This window comes from Hemiscyllium ocellatum, chromosome 26 (assembly GCF_020745735.1).
Source record: "Hemiscyllium ocellatum isolate sHemOce1 chromosome 26, sHemOce1.pat.X.cur, whole genome shotgun sequence".
NCBI lineage: Eukaryota > Metazoa > Chordata > Chondrichthyes > Orectolobiformes > Hemiscylliidae > Hemiscyllium > Hemiscyllium ocellatum.
The window spans coordinates 43,274,462-43,295,558 of NC_083426.1; the positions used below are offsets into that span (position 1 = coordinate 43,274,462).

At 39.5% G+C, this 21,097-nt stretch overlaps 1 protein-coding gene across 3 annotated transcripts in view; it reads left to right on the top strand.

Annotated features, from left to right (window-relative positions):
* Nucleotides 1-21,097, top strand: part of LOC132828438 (homeodomain-interacting protein kinase 1-like) — a 101,208-nt gene that overhangs the window by 45,230 nt on the left and 34,881 nt on the right. For all 3 annotated transcript variants that reach the window (XM_060845566.1, XM_060845568.1, XM_060845567.1), the window contains 2 exons: nt 10,650-10,773; nt 20,008-20,127. In XM_060845566.1, coding sequence (XP_060701549.1) covers nt 10,650-10,773; nt 20,008-20,127 — 244 coding nt within the window. The remainder of the gene's footprint in view (nt 1-10,649; nt 10,774-20,007; nt 20,128-21,097) is intronic.

The window sequence follows — 21,097 nt, forward strand, 5'->3', positions numbered from 1 at the left end:
TTAGATTTCTGTGGTTACCAGTCTAAGACAGTGTAAAATGTGTCATTCTAAAAGTCGGACTTTAGTCTCAGTTTGAAAATATTATACTTTTTCCTATGTATTATTGTGGCCATGATATATCAAACATAAGTAAAGCTTGTGTTTTTAGAGCTGATGATTTGCATTGCTTGTTGAATGCAATGCTCAAGTCATGTTTTTTGTACATCTGTATCATTGAGGATTGTCTCTGGAATGAAATTGAAGGATTTTTGCATTTGTTACATTGATTGTAAAATACTATGATCCTTTTCCTGTTGTGAAAACAGAATACTTTTGTCTAATCAAGTGGTAAGCTACCTTTTGATGAATTGAATAACAAACAAATAATTTGTTAGTATACTTTGATATCCTCTTGCCATTTCTGACATTTAAAATCATGCAGTTCTGCTGTGACCCATTTTTTCCTACTGCTTACTTTATAGCTCCTAGTTTAAAACATGTTTGTATTCTATTCATTGTTCTTTGCTTAAGATGTAATAAGTGTGTTGTGTATTTACTTCATTTGCAGCTAAATTCATCTGTCATTAACAGATACGCATCACGATGACTCTTCTGAAAGTTTTATAATATAATTCATCTTTTTGGATTATCTTTCTGTTTACTGAAAACCTGAAATGTTTTGAATGTGTTATTCAGACTAATTTAGATTATGTTAATGCTATGCAACTTGTTATAAAGCCAAAGAGGAGCAATATCACTAAAGGCTAGTTAGCTCATTTGTGATGTGTAGTCAGCAATTCCTATTTTGTCACCGTTAACATAAGATATATTGGGGATTAGAAATTTTGGAAATTGCCTGTCTCAACTTAGTATGTGCTTAACTGAGCATGGCTCCCAGCTTGTTTTCTGATTGATGCTGTAAATTTTGAAGTTACATCCACAAATTAAGTCAATGCAGAAAATCTAGCCTTTTTTCCATTTATCACCTGTTGCAAGACATACTGTTTCATGTACTAACCCAAGAAGATTTGAAATGTCAAATAGTACTTCTAAGAGCCCATTTATTGATGTATTAAACTGGAAACATTACAAAGTGTTTCCAACTAAATATAAAATTTGGCTCATTTGTTTAAGAAAGGATAGAGTAAAATTGATCAAAGTCGTCTTTCCATTTGAAGTCTGGCTATGTAAACATGTGGGCATACATTGAGAGTTATAGATCAGACTCCTGAGTATATATATTCCTGGATGTGTTTACAGAAGATGATTGAGTACTGTTTAAGTTCTCTGAATACAATTACATAACAAAAGTCAATAATACAGAGAATGTTACAAGTGGCTAAAGTTACCTTTACATATTTATTCTATAATCCAAGTTTTATCTGGGATTTTGAATCTGTGCCGATTACTGTAGCTATTCTAATTCTAATATAAAGGTACAATTGACATGGGAGTTGTTGCATCTGCTAACCCACTTTAAACTACACACATTATGGGTATAAATATTTAAAGTTGTGCGATTATTTCCATCTTTGTTCCAATTTAAACTTATTTAAATTTTGCATTCATATTATTTCCTGGACGTCTGAAGTTCTTGTCTATTCAAAATCCTTGCAAAAATACTTTTCCTTTCTAGATTTAAATTGTCCTTAATCATGGATGTAGGTTTGGGTTATTTTTTTTTGTGCTGTTGATGTTCATTTACACTCTCACTAGTGTCCTTGCATATCCTTACACCACATCGACCGACTGGGACCACACATCCATCCTAGGACAAGCCAAATAGAAACACGCACAAAAATTCTTAGAAACATGGCAGTCCAACCGGAGCTCCAACAATAAACACATTGACTTGGATCCCATTTACTATGAGAAAAAGAACAGGAAATAACATCCCCATAGAAAATGATATCACCACATGAAGTGACATCACAGACCCAAGGAAACCCATACCCATAAATAGAAAGTGGGCTACATCGCCAGTGCTTTATCCAGAGGCTCACTGATGATGTTACTTAGTATGGTGATGAAGCGTCTGAAACGAACTTTCCAGCTCAGCGAGCAAACCTACATCCAGAACTTCAACCTGAGCTACAAATCTTCTCAAAACTCACTATCCTTGCAATGACTTCAGAAATTCAAAAAAATCTTTCAGCATCAGCTGTTTGGGTAGGCTGCAGTTACTTGAACTCGAAGAGTTAAAGGTATATAAGTTGACAAAGAAATTATCAGCGATTTCCTATAGAACATAGAACAATTCGGCGCAGAACAGGCCCTTCGGCTCTCGATGTTGCACTGACCTGGGAACTATTCTCAACTCGTCTCCCTACACTATCCCAAAATCATCCATGTGCTTATCTAAGGATTGTTTAAATCTCTCTAATGTGGCTGAGTTATCTACATTGGCAGGTTGGGCATTCCACGCCCTTACCACTCTGAGTAAAGAACCTACCTCTGACATCTGTCTTAAATCTATCACCCCTCAATTTGTAGTTATGCTCCCTCGTACAAGCGAACGTCATCATCCTAAGAAAAAGACTTTCACTGTCTACCCTATCTAATCCTCTGATCGTCTTCTATGTCTCTATCAAATCTCCTCTTAGCCTCCTCCTTTCCAATGAGAACAGACCCAAGTGTCTTAGCCTTTCCTCTTAAGACCTTCTCTCCAGACCAGGCAACATCCTGGTAAATTTCCTCTGCACCTTCTCCAATGCTTCCACATGCTTCCCGAAATATGGCGACCAGAATTGTACACAATATTCCAAGTGTGGCTGCACTAGCGTTTTGTGTAGTTGCAGCATGATATTGTGTCTCTGGAACTCAATCCCTCTGCCAATGAAATCTAGCACATTGTGTGCCTGCTTAACAGCACTGTCAACCTGGGTGGCAACTTTCAGGGATCTCTGTAGATGGACTCCAAGATCCCTCTGCACATCCACACTACCAAGAATCTTTCCATTGACCCAGTACTCTGCCTTCCTGTTATTCTTCCCAAAGTGCATTACCTCACATTTAGCTGCATTGAACTCCATTTGCCACCTCTCAGCCCAATCCTGCAATTTATCCAAGTTCTCCAGCTTGGATTAAGTTTGATCTGGGAAAAGGGTTTATGCAAGATAGGACTACATAATTCGAGTGGAAAAGTTGGCCAGTTTCTTTTGTTTATGAAATCTGAGATTTCTCTTGCTTATATTTTCTTATTATACATTATTCTAGTAACTGAAACAGTCATATTTGATATTCTAATCTGGCAATTAACATTCACTGCCTGCTCCTGTACTCACGTCAACCAATCGCAATGTTGTTTACAAAATAATCTGAAATGCAACTTTAATTTTTTTTGTCCATGACATTGTGCTTACTGAAGAATTTCTTCAATGTTTTGATTCACTTGCTCAAATATAGGCATTGAGAAGTTATTACTATACACAATTATATTTGCCATTAAAAGGATATTGCTGCTTTTGCTTGACCTTAAGTACCTGTTTTGATTGTTTTAAATTATTATGCATTGTTAGTTTAAAACAAAAACATTCAGTATGCACAAGTTCTATTTTGCTAAATAAATGGTTCTTTGTGCCACAGTAAATTAGCGATCAAAGTACTTTTCAAAAATATATTTAAAAACAGTTGAATTCATGAGCAACTACTACAGAATTGAGAAGGCTGAGGAGGGAAACTACACTATGGTTACAGTTTTTTTTAAAGGAGTGATTGACAACCTCAGCGCTACTTTTCCTATGCATTTTGTAATTGACATGTTCAAAGGTTTTACAACCTTAGATGGCCCAGGTGCCTAAAATATTTAATGTATGTAGTTATGTCTTCAGTTATGCCTTATCATGTGATCGTCGTCTTTGTTAAATGCAGTGAATTGTACTCCTTTAGCATTCTAGATTTTCCTGTTTCCATAATCAAAAATCAATACTAAAATTGGAATGCTCTTTACTGCATCACCAGAAAAAGAAACTCCATGCAGTAGTGATAAAGATGTTTTGGATTTATGTAACAACATATCACATGGAAATACTTAATACACTAACTTTTTGAGTGCAGTATTGTTTCAGCGAATTATTATTGTGATTGCTCTGATGTTTACATCAAAGGCCAAATTTTCTTCAGGAACCATTATGCATTAATGTATCAGTACTTTGGACCTTTGCTTTATATATATTGAACCGACTACTGTAAATATAATTGACTCCTATTGTTATCTGGATGGTCTATCTGGAGCATTGCCACAAACTGCATTGAATAAATTTATGAATTCACATATTATATCTGTAGTGCTTCCAATTTAGGCAAAGTCAGTTGAAAATGTGATCTGTTCAATAGTGCTTCCTCATAATATCTTTGTCAATCCCATTCTTCTTCTATAGGTCTCCCGCTAGTTTCTCACTTTCATCTTATTCATCCAAAATCAATCCAGTTTTTGTCTCATACTAAAGGGAGCTCAGTCTTGACCTAACTTGAGTGTCTTCTCCCTCACACCCTCCCTGCCCCACATGCCACAAAGTTAAACTTCTTACGTATGCTTTTAAATCTGTGCTTTTGAGACTTTTGCCCTTTGACTCTGTTTTGAGGCTTAAAAACTGGTGTGACCTTGTCAGACCAGGGGAGGAAGGGCTTAAGCAGGTGGGTGGGATAGGGGGCAACTGTTATAATTTGGTTGGACTCGATTAAGCCAATTACCGTCTCAGGGACTCGTGGTCTCAAAGTTTTAGCCTCTGTCTCCCGTTGGGATCCTGACCTCTGCTTTGAGCCACCCTGGTTTAAATGATCTTGTGAGTTCACTCCTTCGATAATTCTGTGATCGTCAACTTATTCTTTTCTCTTTTTTGGCTCCATCATTAGCAGCCATACTTTCAGCTATTTACAGACATAATTCCCACTTTTTTTTGCGTCCCTACTTCCTTTTCAATCCAATTTTGAACCTATCATATTCATCAAGCTTCTAACATCTTTTAGGCTTTGTCCTTTCTTTGTTTTATTATACTCTGGACAGCATTGGGAATTTTTCCTACTTTCTAAGTACTCCAGAGAAAAATATTTTCTAAGAATCTTAAAGTTCCAAAGCTCTTATAACCAGAGGAAAATCTTTGAATTGGTACCACTGTTGTAACATAAGAGGCAAAAACCAATTTTATCCACAATTTCGTGCACGCATCCCACGTGCAGCATCTGCTTTAGGTGTTGATTCAGGATTAAATGCTGTATAGGACAGCAGAAATCTCTTACTCTTTTTTTGAATAGTCTCATGGATGTGGTTATGACCCCTTTCCTTGCTGTTTGAAGAGTGCAGGAAGATCTTTATGCTAATCTGATCTTAATATCTTGCTGATAAGATGACACCTCCATTGGTGCATATTTCCTCAGTGCTACACTAAGGTGTCATCTTAAGTTATGTACTAAAGTAAGGTTGAAAGCTTTCGGTTCTGAGAAGGGTGTCACCAGTGAGCTAAGATTGAGACAAAATGCAAAAAGCAAATTGTCGTGTTATTGATTTGTGTCAAATGATTAGTGTCAGGACTCTTGTGCTATTATTAGCTGCTTGGGCATGTATGTTTTGCATTTCGGTTAATACTCTCAAATGGAAAGTTTACCCATCCGGGAAATGTAAATTGCAAGTTTCCAAAGATTTGAAATGCACATTTACTGTACTTGAATGATGTTCAAACCATCAAAATGACCTTAGAAAGATCTAGACTTCTTTTGAAGTGTTCATTAATTAGTGTACAATTTTGTGCTAGGAAAATGAACTGATCCTTTCATGTTCTTACAGTTATAAAGATGTATGGTACATTGCCCTAGAATCAGTAGGTGCTAATATTTGCTTTTTATGCCTTCCAATTTTTCATGTTTGAATTCTGCTCAGCCCATCACTGACTGGGACAGCATAATACTGTGTCGTTTAGTAATTTCAGTACATAAGTGGCCAATATGCATTACCATACTAGCTTTTCATTGAATAGTATTCCTAAATGACATGATTTTGAATAAACTTATCCTCTTTCATCTGTGATACACGGGTAGAATGATAATATATCTTTGTTTCTTTAAAATTCTATTGTAAAATATTTATTTCAAGCACCATATGAATTTGGCTTTTTGGCTCTTTCTAAAAAAAATTGAAAATTAAAGTTGCGTTTGACAGCCAAGAGATTTGAATGGCCAGGCTTTAACATGTGAACAGTGATAAAATAACCTATAACGATGTTACAAATGATACCACATCCTTTTTTTAGCGAGAACAGGATTCTCAGGCAAGCACGCCCCTGAAACTTCTTGCAAGGTTGTTCTTGTAAGTGATGTCCTTCATTTATGTACATCTGAAATGCCGATTCTAACTTTCACCTCACCATTGCCTTTGCAAGTTTGGAAGCTAATTTTTATTTGATCTGATACTAGCTGGGTTCCAGGGAACTTATCGCTTAATGTGATATTAGTGTGATGGTAGATAATGTTAGTTGTGTGCATAATGCAAGTAATAGTCATGATTTGAAAACTGTACACACGTATCCCTATGCTGGCACAAAAAGTTTCTTGTTTGTGTAAGAATGCGCATAAAGAAAAGGAAATTGAAGAAAAATATAATAGTTGAGATGTTTTAATTTTGGGTCTGCCACCACACTCTTCCAAGGTTTCTGCATTTATAAAATATAGTATATTCTGAATTAAGTACATTTAAATAGGCCCTTGAGTTTTTATTTTAATGTATAACTTGAATTAGTGCAAGGCTAATATAGTAGAAAGCATTTTGCTGTAACTTTTCTGTGGATCATATAAATCTTTGATTGGATTTATTATTGCTAAAAATGTGTTGCTGGTTAAAGCACAGCAATTGGTGGCACGGTGGCACAGTGGCTAGCACTGCTGCCTCACAGCGCCAGGGACCTGGGTTCAATTCCCGCCTCAGGCGACTGACTGTGTGGAGTTTGCACGTTCTCCCCGTGTCTGCGTGGGTTTCCTCCAGGTGCTCCGGTTTCCTCCCACAGTCCAAAGATGTGCGGGTCAGGTGAATTGGCCATGCTAAATTGCCCGTAGTGTTAGGTAAGGGGGTATATGTAGGGGTATGGGTGGGTTGCGCTTCGGTGGGTTGGTGTGGACTTGTTGGGCCGAAGGGCCTGTTTCCACACTGTAAGTAATCTAATTTCTAAAAAAAAAAGGTCAGGCAGCATCCTTCCTGTTCCTTGGATGACCTGCTGTGCTTTAACCAGCAACACATTTTCAGCTCTGATCTCCAGCATCTGCAGACCTCACTTTTTACTTGGATTTATTATTGTCACATTCACTGAGGTACAGTGAAAAGTATTATTTTGTATGTTCACCAGACAAAGCTTAAACACGTACATCAGTAATCAGTATGTAAGTAATCTTTCCCCAATAATAAGTTTCTTGGCTATTTTGAAATGATAGTAATGTAAAGAGAAATTTCATGTTGCCTACATCTAAATTAACGGTCTATGAAAAATTTTTGTTGCCTGGAATAATAGAATCTTGCAGTATCAGAGAAAAAGCACTATTTCTGTGCTAACTTAGTGAGTGAGCTATTTGTTTAGTTCATTGTTCTTTTGTTTATACATAGCCAAGTAAATGTTTCATTTTCCAGTTCTACTTAATCCATTTTTGAAAATTGCAATAGAATTTGCTTCCACCATTTTTTTAACTGTGTATATTCCAGAACAGAACTGTCTGTTTTAAGAACATTTCCCTATTTTCCCCTTTAAAGTTTTGTAATGTTATCTTAAATGCACATCCCTTGTTTACTGATGCATATGTCAACAGTTTCACACATATATACTATCAAACTATGCTGTCCTCTCCCACCAACCATTTGAGTCTCTAACTTGTGTTATGTCGTCTTATTCTTCCTACCAGAATGCATCACTCTACACTTCATTCAATACACTTTATCTGACTTGGGTGTCATGTCTGCATGTCTCTGAGCTGTTTGTTATATTTTCAACTTTTTGGATTGCCTGAAATCATTTATATCACTTGAAAGTGTTCTTCTGTAATGGCCAAGCACAAGTCATTAATGTACCAAAAAGGGCAATGTCCCAACACTGATCTCTGGGGAAAACATTGTACATTTCCTTTCAATCTGAAAAACAAAAATTCTCTACTGTTCCACCTCTTAAACAATGTTACATCAATGTTGCCATTTTAATTTTTATAGGCTTCATTTCATAACAAGTCTATTATGTTGAATATATTTGAATGTCTTTTCCTGACATTTTGGCTATTTTGACTCTTTCTTAATTTGAACAGAGCCTGACAACCCTGCCCATTCACACTGGACAGCATAAGTAAATTGATGGGTAGCATAGGAAAGAAACAGGGAGTTACCTTTGCATTAGAATGACAAATTTCACAGATGAAAAGAGGGACATTAGGGTTTTGTGAGCTATCCAGACTTTTTGCTGAATAACTATGAGCTAGCAAGCATATAGAGTAGAGTAGCTTTTTATTCATATCACAATGTACAATTGGTAAAGTAAAAACTCGACAACGTTCCTCCAAGACTGAGGGTGCTACGTGGGCAGTACCAACTACACAATCATATACGGCATAAAGTGCATAAGCGCAAAACACGCGAAAGTTACAGTGTAATAAAAGGATGTCAAATAATAGATATTTTTCTGGCAGCAATTTGAACTCATGCAAAGAATTCCAGATGGAAAACAGTCCAATCATATAGTGGTAAGGAACCTGATGGCTTGGGGGAAGAAACTGTTGCACAGTCTGGTTGTGAGAGACCGAATGCTCTGGTATCTTCTGCCACATGGTTGGAGAGAGAAGGGTTTGATTGAGAGGTGTGTGGGGTCTTCCACGATGCTCTTAGCCTTTCGGATGCAGTATGCAGTGTAAATGTCTGTAATGGAGGGAAGAGGAACCCTGATGATCTTCTCAGCTGTTCCTACTATCTGTTGTAGGGTCTTAGGATCAGAGAAGGTGCAAGTCCCGAACCAAGCAGTGATGCAGCAGCTCAGGGTACTCTCAATGAATCTTCTGTGGAATGTGGTGAGGATGGGGGAAGTGGGAGGTGGGCTTTCCTCAGCTTGCGCAGAAAGTAGAGATGCTGCTGGGCTTTTTTGGCTATGGTGCTGATGTTGAGGGTCCAGGTGAGATTCTCCACCAGGTGGATACCAAAAAATTTGGTGCTGTTCAGGATCTCCCCGGAAGAGCCATCTTATACCCAGCGGAGCGTGGTTGCCATGCCCTCCTGAAGTCAACAACCATCTCTTTCGTTTTGTCCACGTTCAGAGATAGGTTGTTGGCTCTGCACCAGTCTGTCAGCCACTGCACCACCTCTCTGAATGCTAACTCGTCATTCATGCTGCTGAGACCTACTACAGTCATATCATTAGCGAGATGAGCGGGCAGTATTTTGTTCCGGTAATTGATTATTCGGATAATCGATTCAGTGACTTTCCCCTGGGGCTTGGGAGCATTCTACTAAGTCTACTCCCTGTTCAGGAAACTGCAGCACACTGTGTGCGAGGCTCCACCTCCCGCCCGCCCCCAATCCTGTCCAACATTGCCGCTCTCTGCCCACCCCCGTCCACCCCCAAAACCCTGTCAAACACCACCCTCCCGATTGCCCCTGCCCACCATAAAACCCCGGCCAACACTGCCCCCCACTCCCCATCTGCCCCTAAAGCTCCATCAAACAACAACCACCGCCCGCCCCCGAAACCCTGTCTAACACCACCACCTACCAACAAACTCTCCCCCCACAATGTTGAGCTGCCTCTTTGATGGTCCAGGCCAGGTTGGCCGTTGCTCTTGTTAGGATGTGGTATTGCAAAGATGTTTCTGGGATGGCCATTGTATCCAAGTGAATCAGAGTATGATCAGCTATGTAAAACCTCAAAAGTTGTAAAATGTGGCACTTTTAATATGTGTGTATTAGTAATGCTCAAATATCGCCATTTATGAGATGGCAGTAGGTGGTTGTGAATATGGGTTGGTGGGTTTATATGGGTGGTGTGGGGGGGGGGGGGGGAGGAGTTGGAAGGAATTGTGTTAGGAGGATTGGAGAGTAGGAAACTCTGGAGAGAAAAGGTGATGAATTGAGATGAAAGTTAAAATCATCCAAGATGAGGCATTGCTTGGTGCAGATACTGATGGAGGAAATCATTGAATTATTTTGTAAAGGAAATTGAAGTGGTCCTTGGGTGGGTAATATTAAACCTATATATAATCTCAAAGAATGTTTTGTCAAAAATGTTCTATGTATTAGATGAATTTAGTTTTGTAATTTTCAATATTTTGAACAAAGATGGATAGATGTTTGTGGTTCCTGGTTAAGCAGCAGCTTTTCAATTGAAATGTCTGAGAGGTTCTGACATAACACAGTACCATTTGGCTAGCCCCATTTATTCCAAAGCCAAAATTCAACTTTTTAAAAAATTTTATTGACACTTATTACCTTGCCTTGCTTTTAAATTACATTCCAAAATTTAAAGGATGTTCTCTTTGATTTCTGCCATTGCATACCTGTGCCTTGTGTAATGGCAGTAGAAATTATAATAAGAGGTTTAAATGTTTGGTGTCATGCTTCCTAGCTAATGCATTACATTTGGAATGCTGATTTTTGTTTTTCACACAATGCCTATCAATCATGTATGAAGGGTTTTTGACTTTTTCTGTTTTCCTCTTTGCAGAGCTCCTGAAATTATTCTTGGACTACGATTCTGTGAAGCCATTGATATGTGGTCACTAGGATGTGTTATTGCAGAGATGTTTCTGGGATGGCCATTGTATCCAGGTGCATCAGAGTATGATCAGGTATGAAAAGCCTCAAAAGTTGTAAAATATGGCATTTTTAATATTTGGTGTGTATTAGTATTGCTCAAATATCACCATTGGTGAAAATGCTTCATTTTGTGCCAAATGACTTTATTTCCTAATAAGTAGACTATGATTGTAACTGATGAAGGGCTTTTGCCCGAAACGTCGATTTTGCTGCTCCTCTGATGCTGCCTGACCTGCTGTGCTTTTCTAGCACCACTCTAATCTAGACTATGATTGCAACTGATCTGATTTAGAATACACTTAGATTTTGAGTTTGAATATTTTTCCTGATTTGAGAGAGGCTTGTTGTGGCAAAGTGCAAGGCTGGTGGTATTCAATTTGCATATCTTTCTGCTAACACGTTAGCTTTTTTATTTTATTCATTTATTCACTCGTGGCTTGTGGATGTCACTGGCTGGCCAGTGACAGTGAAGGAACAGTGATATATTTCCAAGTCAGGATGGTGAGTGGCTTGGAGGGGAACTTGTGAGTAGTGGTGTTTCAATGTTTCTCCTCCCCTTATCCTCTTAGCTAGATTAAAGTGGATGTGGGTTTGGAAGGCGCTGCCTAAGGATCTTTGGTGAATTTCTGAAGTGCATCTTATAGATAAAACATAGTCCTACTACTGACCATTGGTGGAGAGAGTGGTTGCTTGTGGATGTACCAATCAGGTGGGCTGCTTTGTCCTGGATGGTCACACTCCTGACTTGTGCCTTGTAGATGGTAGTCAGGGTTTTGGGGAAGGGTTTTAGTTCCTGATGAAGGGCTTTTGCCCGAAATGTCAATTTTCCTGCTCCTCGGATGCTGTCTGACCTGCTGTGCTTTTCTAGCACCACACTAATCTCCACCATCTGCAGTACCATCTTCCGCCAGGTTTTGGGGAGTCAGGAAGTGAGTCACTCAGTGCAGTACTCCTAGTCTCTGATGTGTTTTTGTAGCTACTATGTTTACGTGACGAGTTCTTTTGAGTTTCTGGTAAATGGTAACGCCTGGGGTGATAATGGGTGATTCAGTGATCATATCACCATTACATGAAACTGTGTAAGCAACAAGGAAGAAAAGAAGGTTCAAGGAATGAGAAGGGGAAGACTGGTATTTTGAGGATGAGCAGTGGTAGGATTGTGGTGTGGAACAAGTAAGGGTGATGGTCATGCATGTAAGATGGATAAGGAGAGCAGAAGAAAAAGTAGAAATAAATGACGATCGCATTTGCCTCCAAACGCAGACAGGAGTTGCAGGTGACCAATTTTCCTTACAAATGAGATAGGCAAGAAGTGATGGTCTGTTACTTAAAATTATCAGGACGGATGCTACTTTGGCATCAATTGCAAGAGCTGTGTGAAGGTTGGCAAAGGGTTTTTATATTTTGAACTTGACTTCAGTGGAAAGAGTGGTAATTAGATTAGACTAGATTAGACTTACAGTGTGGAAACAGGCCCTTTGGCCCAACAAGTCCACACCGACCCGCCGAAGCGAAACCCACCCATACCCCTACATTACCCCTTACCTAACACTACGGGCAATTTAGCATGGCCAATTCACCTGACCCGCACATTTTTGGACTGTGGGAGGAAACCGGAGCACCCGGAGGAAACCCACGCAGACACGGGGAGAATGTGCAAACTCCACACAGTCAGTCGCCTGAGTCGGGAATTGAACCCGGGTCTTCAGGCGCTGTGAGGCAGCAGTGCTAACCACTGTGCCACCGTGCCGCCCATTGCCACTGTGCCGCCCATTGAGCTTCTGCCTGGGGGCTGAGTTGGAAATCATTTGATGCGCTGCCTGGTTTCAGCTTTGTGAATTCACCTTTTTGTGGTTGAGCAATTTTTCTGCTGTCCAGTCATGTGTTGGGGACAATTCTGCAGTCTCTTGAGCGATAAGTTTATAACTTAACAGTTTTTACATCAAAACTATAATGTTCTGTATTCAAGAAAGTTATCTTCTATTGGTTGTTTAGCTGCAAGTGCCTTTTAGCTCTTTTAAATAAAAACAAAATGCTTGGAAGTCTTCTGTAAATCTGTTTTATTGAAGAGTTGGTTTCAACTCAACACTTTAACTCAGGTTTTCCTTTGTCGATGCTGTGAAACGTGAATTTTTCCACCATGTTTGTTTGTATTTCGGATTTCCAGTATCAACATTACTTTACTTTTTTGTTCTTTATTTCCTTCTCTTGAAGTCCAGAATTTTTTTTTACAGTGCATTTCATTTTCTTTAAATATATCCAAAAATTTGCTGCTAATGTTTCCTTTATCTGCTACTTTGTCTTGTGTACCACCTTCAAGTGAAATTATTGTGTGTTTTAGCCAGCTTTGGTGTCTAACTCTTGCTGTATTTTTTCATGTGCATGTCACTGGATAATGTCAATATCCTTGAGCATATATGTAATGTACCTTATATTTATGCATGGCAGTAACAAATTTTGAAACTATTTCCACTAGCTAGTAAGAAAGGCTGCTTAACTGTAAAAGTTACAATTTCCTTATTTAAACTTCAACCACTTGTCTGTTACCTGTACTTCTGATTTTATAGATGGTTTACTGTGGTACTACCACAGTAGTTGCGATTTCAGCATTTGATGTGGTATGCAAAAAACTGTAATTATTCAGCCATACTTACCCCATCCCTGAAACAGTGTAGGTTTGTGCTAGGGAGCATTTACTTCCAGGAGAGCAAAAATTCTACTTTGACATTTCAAGTTTCTAATCAAAGAACATATACTGAACAAGACTGAACCTGCATATCAAAATATTTTTCCATATCCTTAAATGTTCTTATTGTTATAACTCGGTGACTGACCGAGGCATATGAGGACATCTGTCCTACACTAAATATGTGTAAGACAGAGCTCCCCACCAATCTGCCCCTATCACATCATATTGTGTGGACAATGTGGACTACATTTCATACCTTAGGAGCCTACTATTGACAAGGGCAGACATCAGCAAGGTTCCTCATCATGTTCAGTGTGCCACTGCAGCCTTTGGTCACTCGAGGAAGAGATTGAAGACCAGGGCCTCAAGCCCAATAACAAATTCATAACCTACAAAGCAGTAGTGATGTGCATCACTTGTGTGTCTGAGATCTGGACTATGCATAGCAGACGCTTTAGAATCCTGGAGAATTGCTAACAGTGCTGCCTGTGCAAGATCCTGTAAATCCATTAGTAGAATGGGTGTACCAATATCAGTATTCTTGCTCATGCCAACATCCCCAGAATCAAAACATTAACCATGCTTGATCAACTCCGCTAGTTTGTCAACATCGTCACAACGCCTGACGTGAGACTCATATAAAATGAGCATTGTATTCAAGAGCTTCAACATGGCAAGTGAGCCCCAGGAGAGCAGAGGAATTGCTTCAAAAATACCCTTGATGTACAGTATTCCCATCGACACCCGGCTACCTGAAGAAAGGCATCTGTGGAAGTTCTGTAAAACTCCAGTCTCATTGCCAACAACCAATAGACGTTGAGTGTTTAAGAGAAAGGGGTGCGTACCCTCCAGGTATCCCATACTCTGCTCCACCTGTGGCAGACTGTTAGTTGTGCATTAGACTCTTCATTCATCTGAGAACTAATTTTTAGCTTGGAAAAACCGCAAGACACTACCTAAGAAAGTATCAATCCTTATTAGGAAATCCATGAGCCTCATTTATCTATCAGTTTCTTTCATAGAGAACTAAGTGGGGAGTTCTTTTCATGTGAAAAGTCACTGTACTCATTTTCACTTAATGAGTCAATCAGTGTATTTGTAAAATGAAGATTTATTTTGGTTGTGGTCAGATTAAGGGCTGAATTATTTGCTCTGATAACAAGCCAGTTATTTTAAATGGGATTGTACCTCCAAACTCAAGAAATAAATGCTGAGTGACATTGAGTTTTCTCATTAGCAAATATTCAGACCATTTGTAGCATTATTATTTCTTTTCCACCTGAGATCTGACTTGGTACAGACGTTGTGTTGAAAATAGGGTCTTCTACTCTCTTAACTTGATCATTGTCAGAGATAGAAGAAGTGGTTTTATTTTGGTTTTTAACCCTCCTTGAGTTAAAAATCATTATTTCCATATTGATGTTTAATTGACAAAACTCTACTTGAGCTTAAAACTGAGAAGACCATCTCATTCATAGTAACTGCCCTTTTGGCAAACCTGCTGGAGGTCTAGTGGCTAAAGTTTTGTTCTTTTAAGCAGTTTTTTTCAGTGACCTCAATCCATAATATTTAGAAGATATCACTCTGAAGTTTAATGATGTCACAGTGACCTCAAGGCTGATTGAGTTTATTACTTGAATCCTAAGTTGTTTTTCTATAAACTAAAAATACCAACATGAAGTGCTAAAGCGTAATTCTGTTCCAGTAGTCTAGTATCTTCTCACACACATACAATTTGTATCACATATATATCTCTGCCTGTGAAATGAATTACACATGAAATGAGAGCCTGAAAGTGAGATACATGTTTATTATCACTGTCATTTCTGGGGATGTTTTGCATCAGTAAATAGGTGTGGATAATATTGCAACAGACTTGTTTTTGTCCCAGTTGATTAGCAGAAAACTGGTGTCTGCATGAAGCAACAAATGACTGCTATTATTGGCACAAGGTGCTGCAGTTAATGTTGATAGTCAATATTTGCATTTAATCAGTTGTAAATTGCTTTCAGTTAATTGAGATAAATTTAAGTAAGGAAGGCAAAATGCTGACTCTTCCATCAATATTACGTCACCCCCAATCACCCCATTAACTCCATTTCTTGCACCTGTCATTCCAACTAGAACAGACAATTAATTAATATTTTCCATGGATGGCATTGATTTTGTGCAACCAAATCCCACCTTTAACTGTAGCTCTTCAGATAGCGGAAAACAGTCATTTCAGCATTTTATTTGTTGCCTCAAGTCCAGGGGTGCAAACTTGAATGAAATTGATACATGTCTTTCTTTGTCTCTATGAATAGGTGTGGCTGGATCACACCAAGCTGCAGGATCACCTTTGAGAGTAGAGATAATAATGAGCTTCTTTTCTCTATAAATAACTGTCTCTATAAACTCCTTTCTCCGATCCCTTCTCAAGTCAAATGCCTCTTCTCTTTCAAATTGCCAGGGTAGGGAATGATAGAATTTGTGCAAATCTTTACAGAAATACAATGCAAACTTGCACTTCCGAGCTCAAATCAGCCAAGTGAAATCCCAATTAAAATCCACCACCTGAGTACAATTTTCAAAATTTCTACAAAGTTTGACCCATCCGCTTTCTTCTCACCTACTTAGTCAAGCTTTCCTGTTTATCTGGCTTGATAATTGCCCTTCCATAATTGGCCTTGAGAAGGTGGTGGTGAGCTGCTGCCTCGAATGACTGCAATACACATAATGTGAGTACCCCTTCAATGCTGTTACAGAATTTTTGAGCAATAATGAAATAATAGTGATAGTGTCTTCATATAAAGGATGATGCATGGCTTATTGAGGACTTTTTCGGAATGTGAAGTCTCATATGTGTGTTACCCCAAACTCTTTTTAAGTGGTAGAGTTTGCAAGTTTGGAAGATGCTGTCAAAGGAGCCTTGGAGGCTTGGTGCAGTACATCTTATAGGTGCTGCATACTACTGCAACTGTGAATCAGTGTTGGAGAGAATGAATGTTGAAAATGGTGGCTGAGGTGCTAATTAACTTTGAGTAACTTTGTCCTGGATGGTGTCAAGGTTTTGATTACTTCTAGAGCTGCATAGGTCCAATTAAGTGGAGAATTTTCCATCACACTCATGGCTTGTGCCTTATAGATGGCAGATGGGTTTTAGGGAGTCAGGAGGTGAGTTAAGCACCACAGAATTCTTATATGGTGGGTGGGGAGGGGGATGTGAGTGGGAGCCGGGTGGGGGCAGGCAGGGTCTCACGCGGTGTGCTTTTGTCTCCTCCTGAACGAGGAGCAGACTTCACATAAAACTCCGAGTTGCAGAGGAAATCAATTATCCGAATAAACAATTTCCAAGCAAAATAGTGCCTGCCCATCTCGTTCGGATAATTGAGTTTCCTCTGTAGACATAAACTGCTTCTGTATTTGAAGAGTCCTGAGTGATGCTGAGCATTGTTAGCAAAAATTACCACTTCTAACTTTTTGATGGAGAAAATTGTCAGTGACGAAGCAGTTGAAGATGGGCCAAGGGCACAGTCTTGACTATCTCCTGCTGAATGCCTCAGGACTGCCTCAAACAAACATAGCCATGTTCCTTTGTGCTAGTTCTGACTCCAACCAGTGAACATTCCCCCAAAATTCTCATTGACTTTGGTTTTGCCAGGTCTTCTTGATCAAGTGCTACTTCGATGTCAAGGGCAGCCACCCGCACTTCTCTTGAGTTCAGCTTTTTTGCCCCCTTGGACCTAAGGCTGTAATGAGTTCAGGGAATGCGTGGACCTGGCAGAACCCAAGCTGAGTGTTAGTAAGTTTTTGTTGGGTAAATGCCCTTCATTACCACTGTCACGGATCCCTTGTATCAGTTTAGTGATGGAAAATAGACTGAGACATAATTTTCCCCAAATTAACATTGCGAAAACTTATCATAGAATGTTGCAGAGTGGAAACAGGTCCTTCAGCTCAACATATCCACACCGATCCTCTGAAGAGTATCCCACCCAAACCAATTTCCCTGCGCTATTACTCTATGTTTACCCCTCACTAACGCACTTAACCTACACATCCCTGAACACTATGAGCAAGTCAGCATGGCCAATTTACCTAACCTGCGCATCTTTGGATTGAGAGGAAACCGGAGCACCTGGAGGAAACCCACACAGACATGGGGAGAATGTGCAAACTCCACACAGATGTTGCCTGAGGTTGGAATTGAACCTGGGTTCCTGGTGCTGTGAGGCAGCAATGCTAACCACTGAGCCACCGCGCCACATTCTTTAGCTTCTATAATAAAGGTTGCTGTTTCACCAGTGACAATATTCCCCACTCAATCCATATTTTAGGTTAAACTCTATCATTGGTAACTGTGACATTCAATTTGCCCTGAGCTAAACTTTTTGATCATAAAGACTACTTTCTGTATTAGTGTTACTTGTATCTGTCTTCATCTCAAATTGCTGCGTAAATGTACTTACGGAATTAGGGAGGATATTGATTATAACATCTTCCAACCCTAAAATTATCTTCTACCAAATGTTAGAACTGTACTCATCCAGGTAAGTGGAGAGTCTTCCATCACATTCTTGGCTTGTGCCATGCAGAGTTAGCTATTGGAAAATACAGGGGAACCTCGATTGTCTGGTTCAGATGGGCAGGCACTATTTCGTTCAGATAATCGATTATTCGGTTAGTCAATTCAATGCTTTTCCTCTGAGGCTTGGAGTTGTTAAAGTCTGCTTCCCATTTAGGAGACTGCAGCAGTACACAGCATGTGAGACTCCACCCCCAAAACTCTTCCTCCTCACCCCAACCAAACCCCTTCCACCACAATCCGCACCCCCCCAACCCAGTCCAACACCACCCTCCGCCGCCAACACCGCTCCCTGCCTGGCCCCATCCAACACCGTCCCCACAAGCCCCCTATCCAACACCGCCACTGCCTGCCCAAAGCCCCTCAACACTCCCAGCCATGTCCACCTCCCCTACTCCAGGGCAGCCAGATAGTACACCATCAACGAGACTGTTGTTGGTGCAGCTCCTTTGTGGGTAAGTCTCCAAATAGCACACAGACACGCATGCAACTTTTTGACAGGTTCCACCTTGTCCCTGTACAGGACATTGTTGGAGAGATTATGTGGTGAAGGGGGAGTTTAGGTTACACCCCTCTGTAGAACTCCAGGGAAAGTGGGGTGAGAGAGGGTGGAAGGTCAGTCATTTGGAGACGGTGCCTGTTTAATCACTGTAAACAAAAGACACGATTACTGTTGGAAACACATCTTTGACGTAATGTTTCTATTGAGACGTTGAGATCTCCTTCAGATAATCCGATTTTTGGATAATCGAGGTATCTCTGTACTCAATATCTGACAGTACCTCATGACAGCAGTTGTAATATGACAAGTGTAGTTACATGTTTCGTTGGTGGTGATCCTTGGGCTTTTGATAGTGAGATTCAAATTTTTAATTTTTTAAGTTAACATATTTTTCTAATTGACAATTGTACACCTCTGGAGCAGGTGGGACTTGAACCCAGACCTTGCTGTCCAGAGATGGGGACTCTACCTCAATGTTACAAGAGGGCCCAATAGTGAGATTCAAAGGATTGAATGTCAACATGGTTCATCTGACTCCCTCTTGGTGGAAATGATCATTGCCTGGCATTCAGTGGTATAAATGTTAATTACCATTGCCAGCTCAAGACTGAATGTTGCCCAAATCTTCCTCCTTGTGGGCAAAGACTGCTTCACGATCTGAGAAAATTCAAAGTGGGATTCCTCACTCTGCAGTCATCAATAATTGTCCCACTTTAAACCTTCATGATGTTGAAAAGATCATTGAAGTAGCTGAAGATGTCTATGTTGAGGGAACTGTCTAGATAAATGTTTCCAGTGATGTCCTTCTGAGATGATTGATCTCCAACCATATCAGTCTTCCTTTGTGCTTCATATGATCTCAAACACTGAAGTTTTCTCTTTGATCACTGCGAAGTCCTGGTTTTACAAGGACTTCTTGTTTCCATATCTCAAAGCAGATTTGTTTAAGGGCAGTCAGTGTTATCATAAAAGTGGAATTTATCAATTGTATTTATGTTTGGACCAAAATTGTAACCAGTCCTTGAATAGCCCTGGCAGAAACCATTGAGCATAGGTGAATGGATAATTACTAACTAAATGCCTCTGAGATTATGAAATTAGAGGTATACAGTTATGTTATTGGTGATAGTCTAAAACAGCTAAAGAATGCCCCAGTTTGAGCTACTGAATTTGTTGAATCTGTTCCATTCAGTATAGTGTTAGTGCCACAATACATGAATGAGGGTGTCCTCGTTTTGAAGCCTTATCTTTACATTGGTAGGTGTGACCACCAGACTAATACTGATATGGATGGATTAATATGTGGCTGGTATGAGCATAGCATGGTGTTGTATTGCATTGCAACTCTGCAAACTAAATTGTAATTTTTCAGTAACTTGGTGGGAGAGGTGTGTGTTTTGGAAGGGCGAATTTCTGCATTGCACATGAATTTAATAAAGTCATCTACGCAAGCTTTAGAATTAGTAGAAAGTTGCAATTACAGTTCTTTTCTGTTTTTTTTCTTTCAGATACGCTACATTTCTCAAACACAAGGTTTACCAGCTGAGTACTTGCTAAGCGCTGGAACAAAGACGACAAGGTTTTTTAACAGAGATCCAGATGCAGGATATCCATTATGGAAGCTGAAGGTTATTTAGATCTTTGATTTAAAAAAAAAGCTTCTGGGATTGACAGAAGTCTTTAAGTTAGCTTTTGAAAGTAGATGTGCAAGTTTAAAAGCTTAAAGCCCAGTACTCCCCTGAGGGGTATCACTTGTCTGCACTTGCAGCCAGTTTTTAAAAAGCAGTTTTTATCATAATCCTTCTTATCTGTAATAAAGTTTGATGTGGTTTTTGTCTTTTCAACTCGTTAATACAACGTATGATTTCATAAATTGAAATTGTTTTGTCAAGCACAGGGCGTTTTTCATTGGAGAAAAGGAGAAGAAAAGGGGACCTAATTGAGGTATACAAGATAATGAGAGGCATAGATAGAGTCGATAGTCAGAGACTATTTCCCAGGGCAGAAATGATTAACATGAGGGGTCATTGTTTTAAGTTGGTTGGAGGAAAGTATAGAGGGGATGTCAGAGGCGGTTTCTTTAAACAGAGTTGTGAGAGCATGGAATGCGTTGCCAGCAGCAGTTGTGGAGACGAGGTCATTGAAAACATTTAAGAGACTCCTGGACATGCATATGGTCACAGAAATTTGAGGGTGCATGCATGAGGATAAGTGGTCAGGACAACATCATGGGCTGAAGGGCCTGTTCTGTGCTGTACAGTTCTATGTTCTATAGTCTGAACAGCTTTCTAGCTAACTAGATAATGCATGTTTAAACAAGTAGGGTTGGGTACTCGATGTAACTCCTATTCTTCTCTTGAAATTTGGATGTGAAAGTCCGACTTAAGTTTAACCTTGGGTGTTCTGTTTGGAGAATTCCGAGCGTTACATCTGCTGAGCTCTTAGTTTTTAAACTTCTGATGTATCGCTGCTGTTAGTAAATGCTGTGAACTAGTCAGCTGATTGACATACCTTTGCTCATAAATATGACACTTAATAAGAGTTTGTTCTCCTCGAAGTAATTCTGATTAGCTGTAAGGATAATCCAAACACAACTTA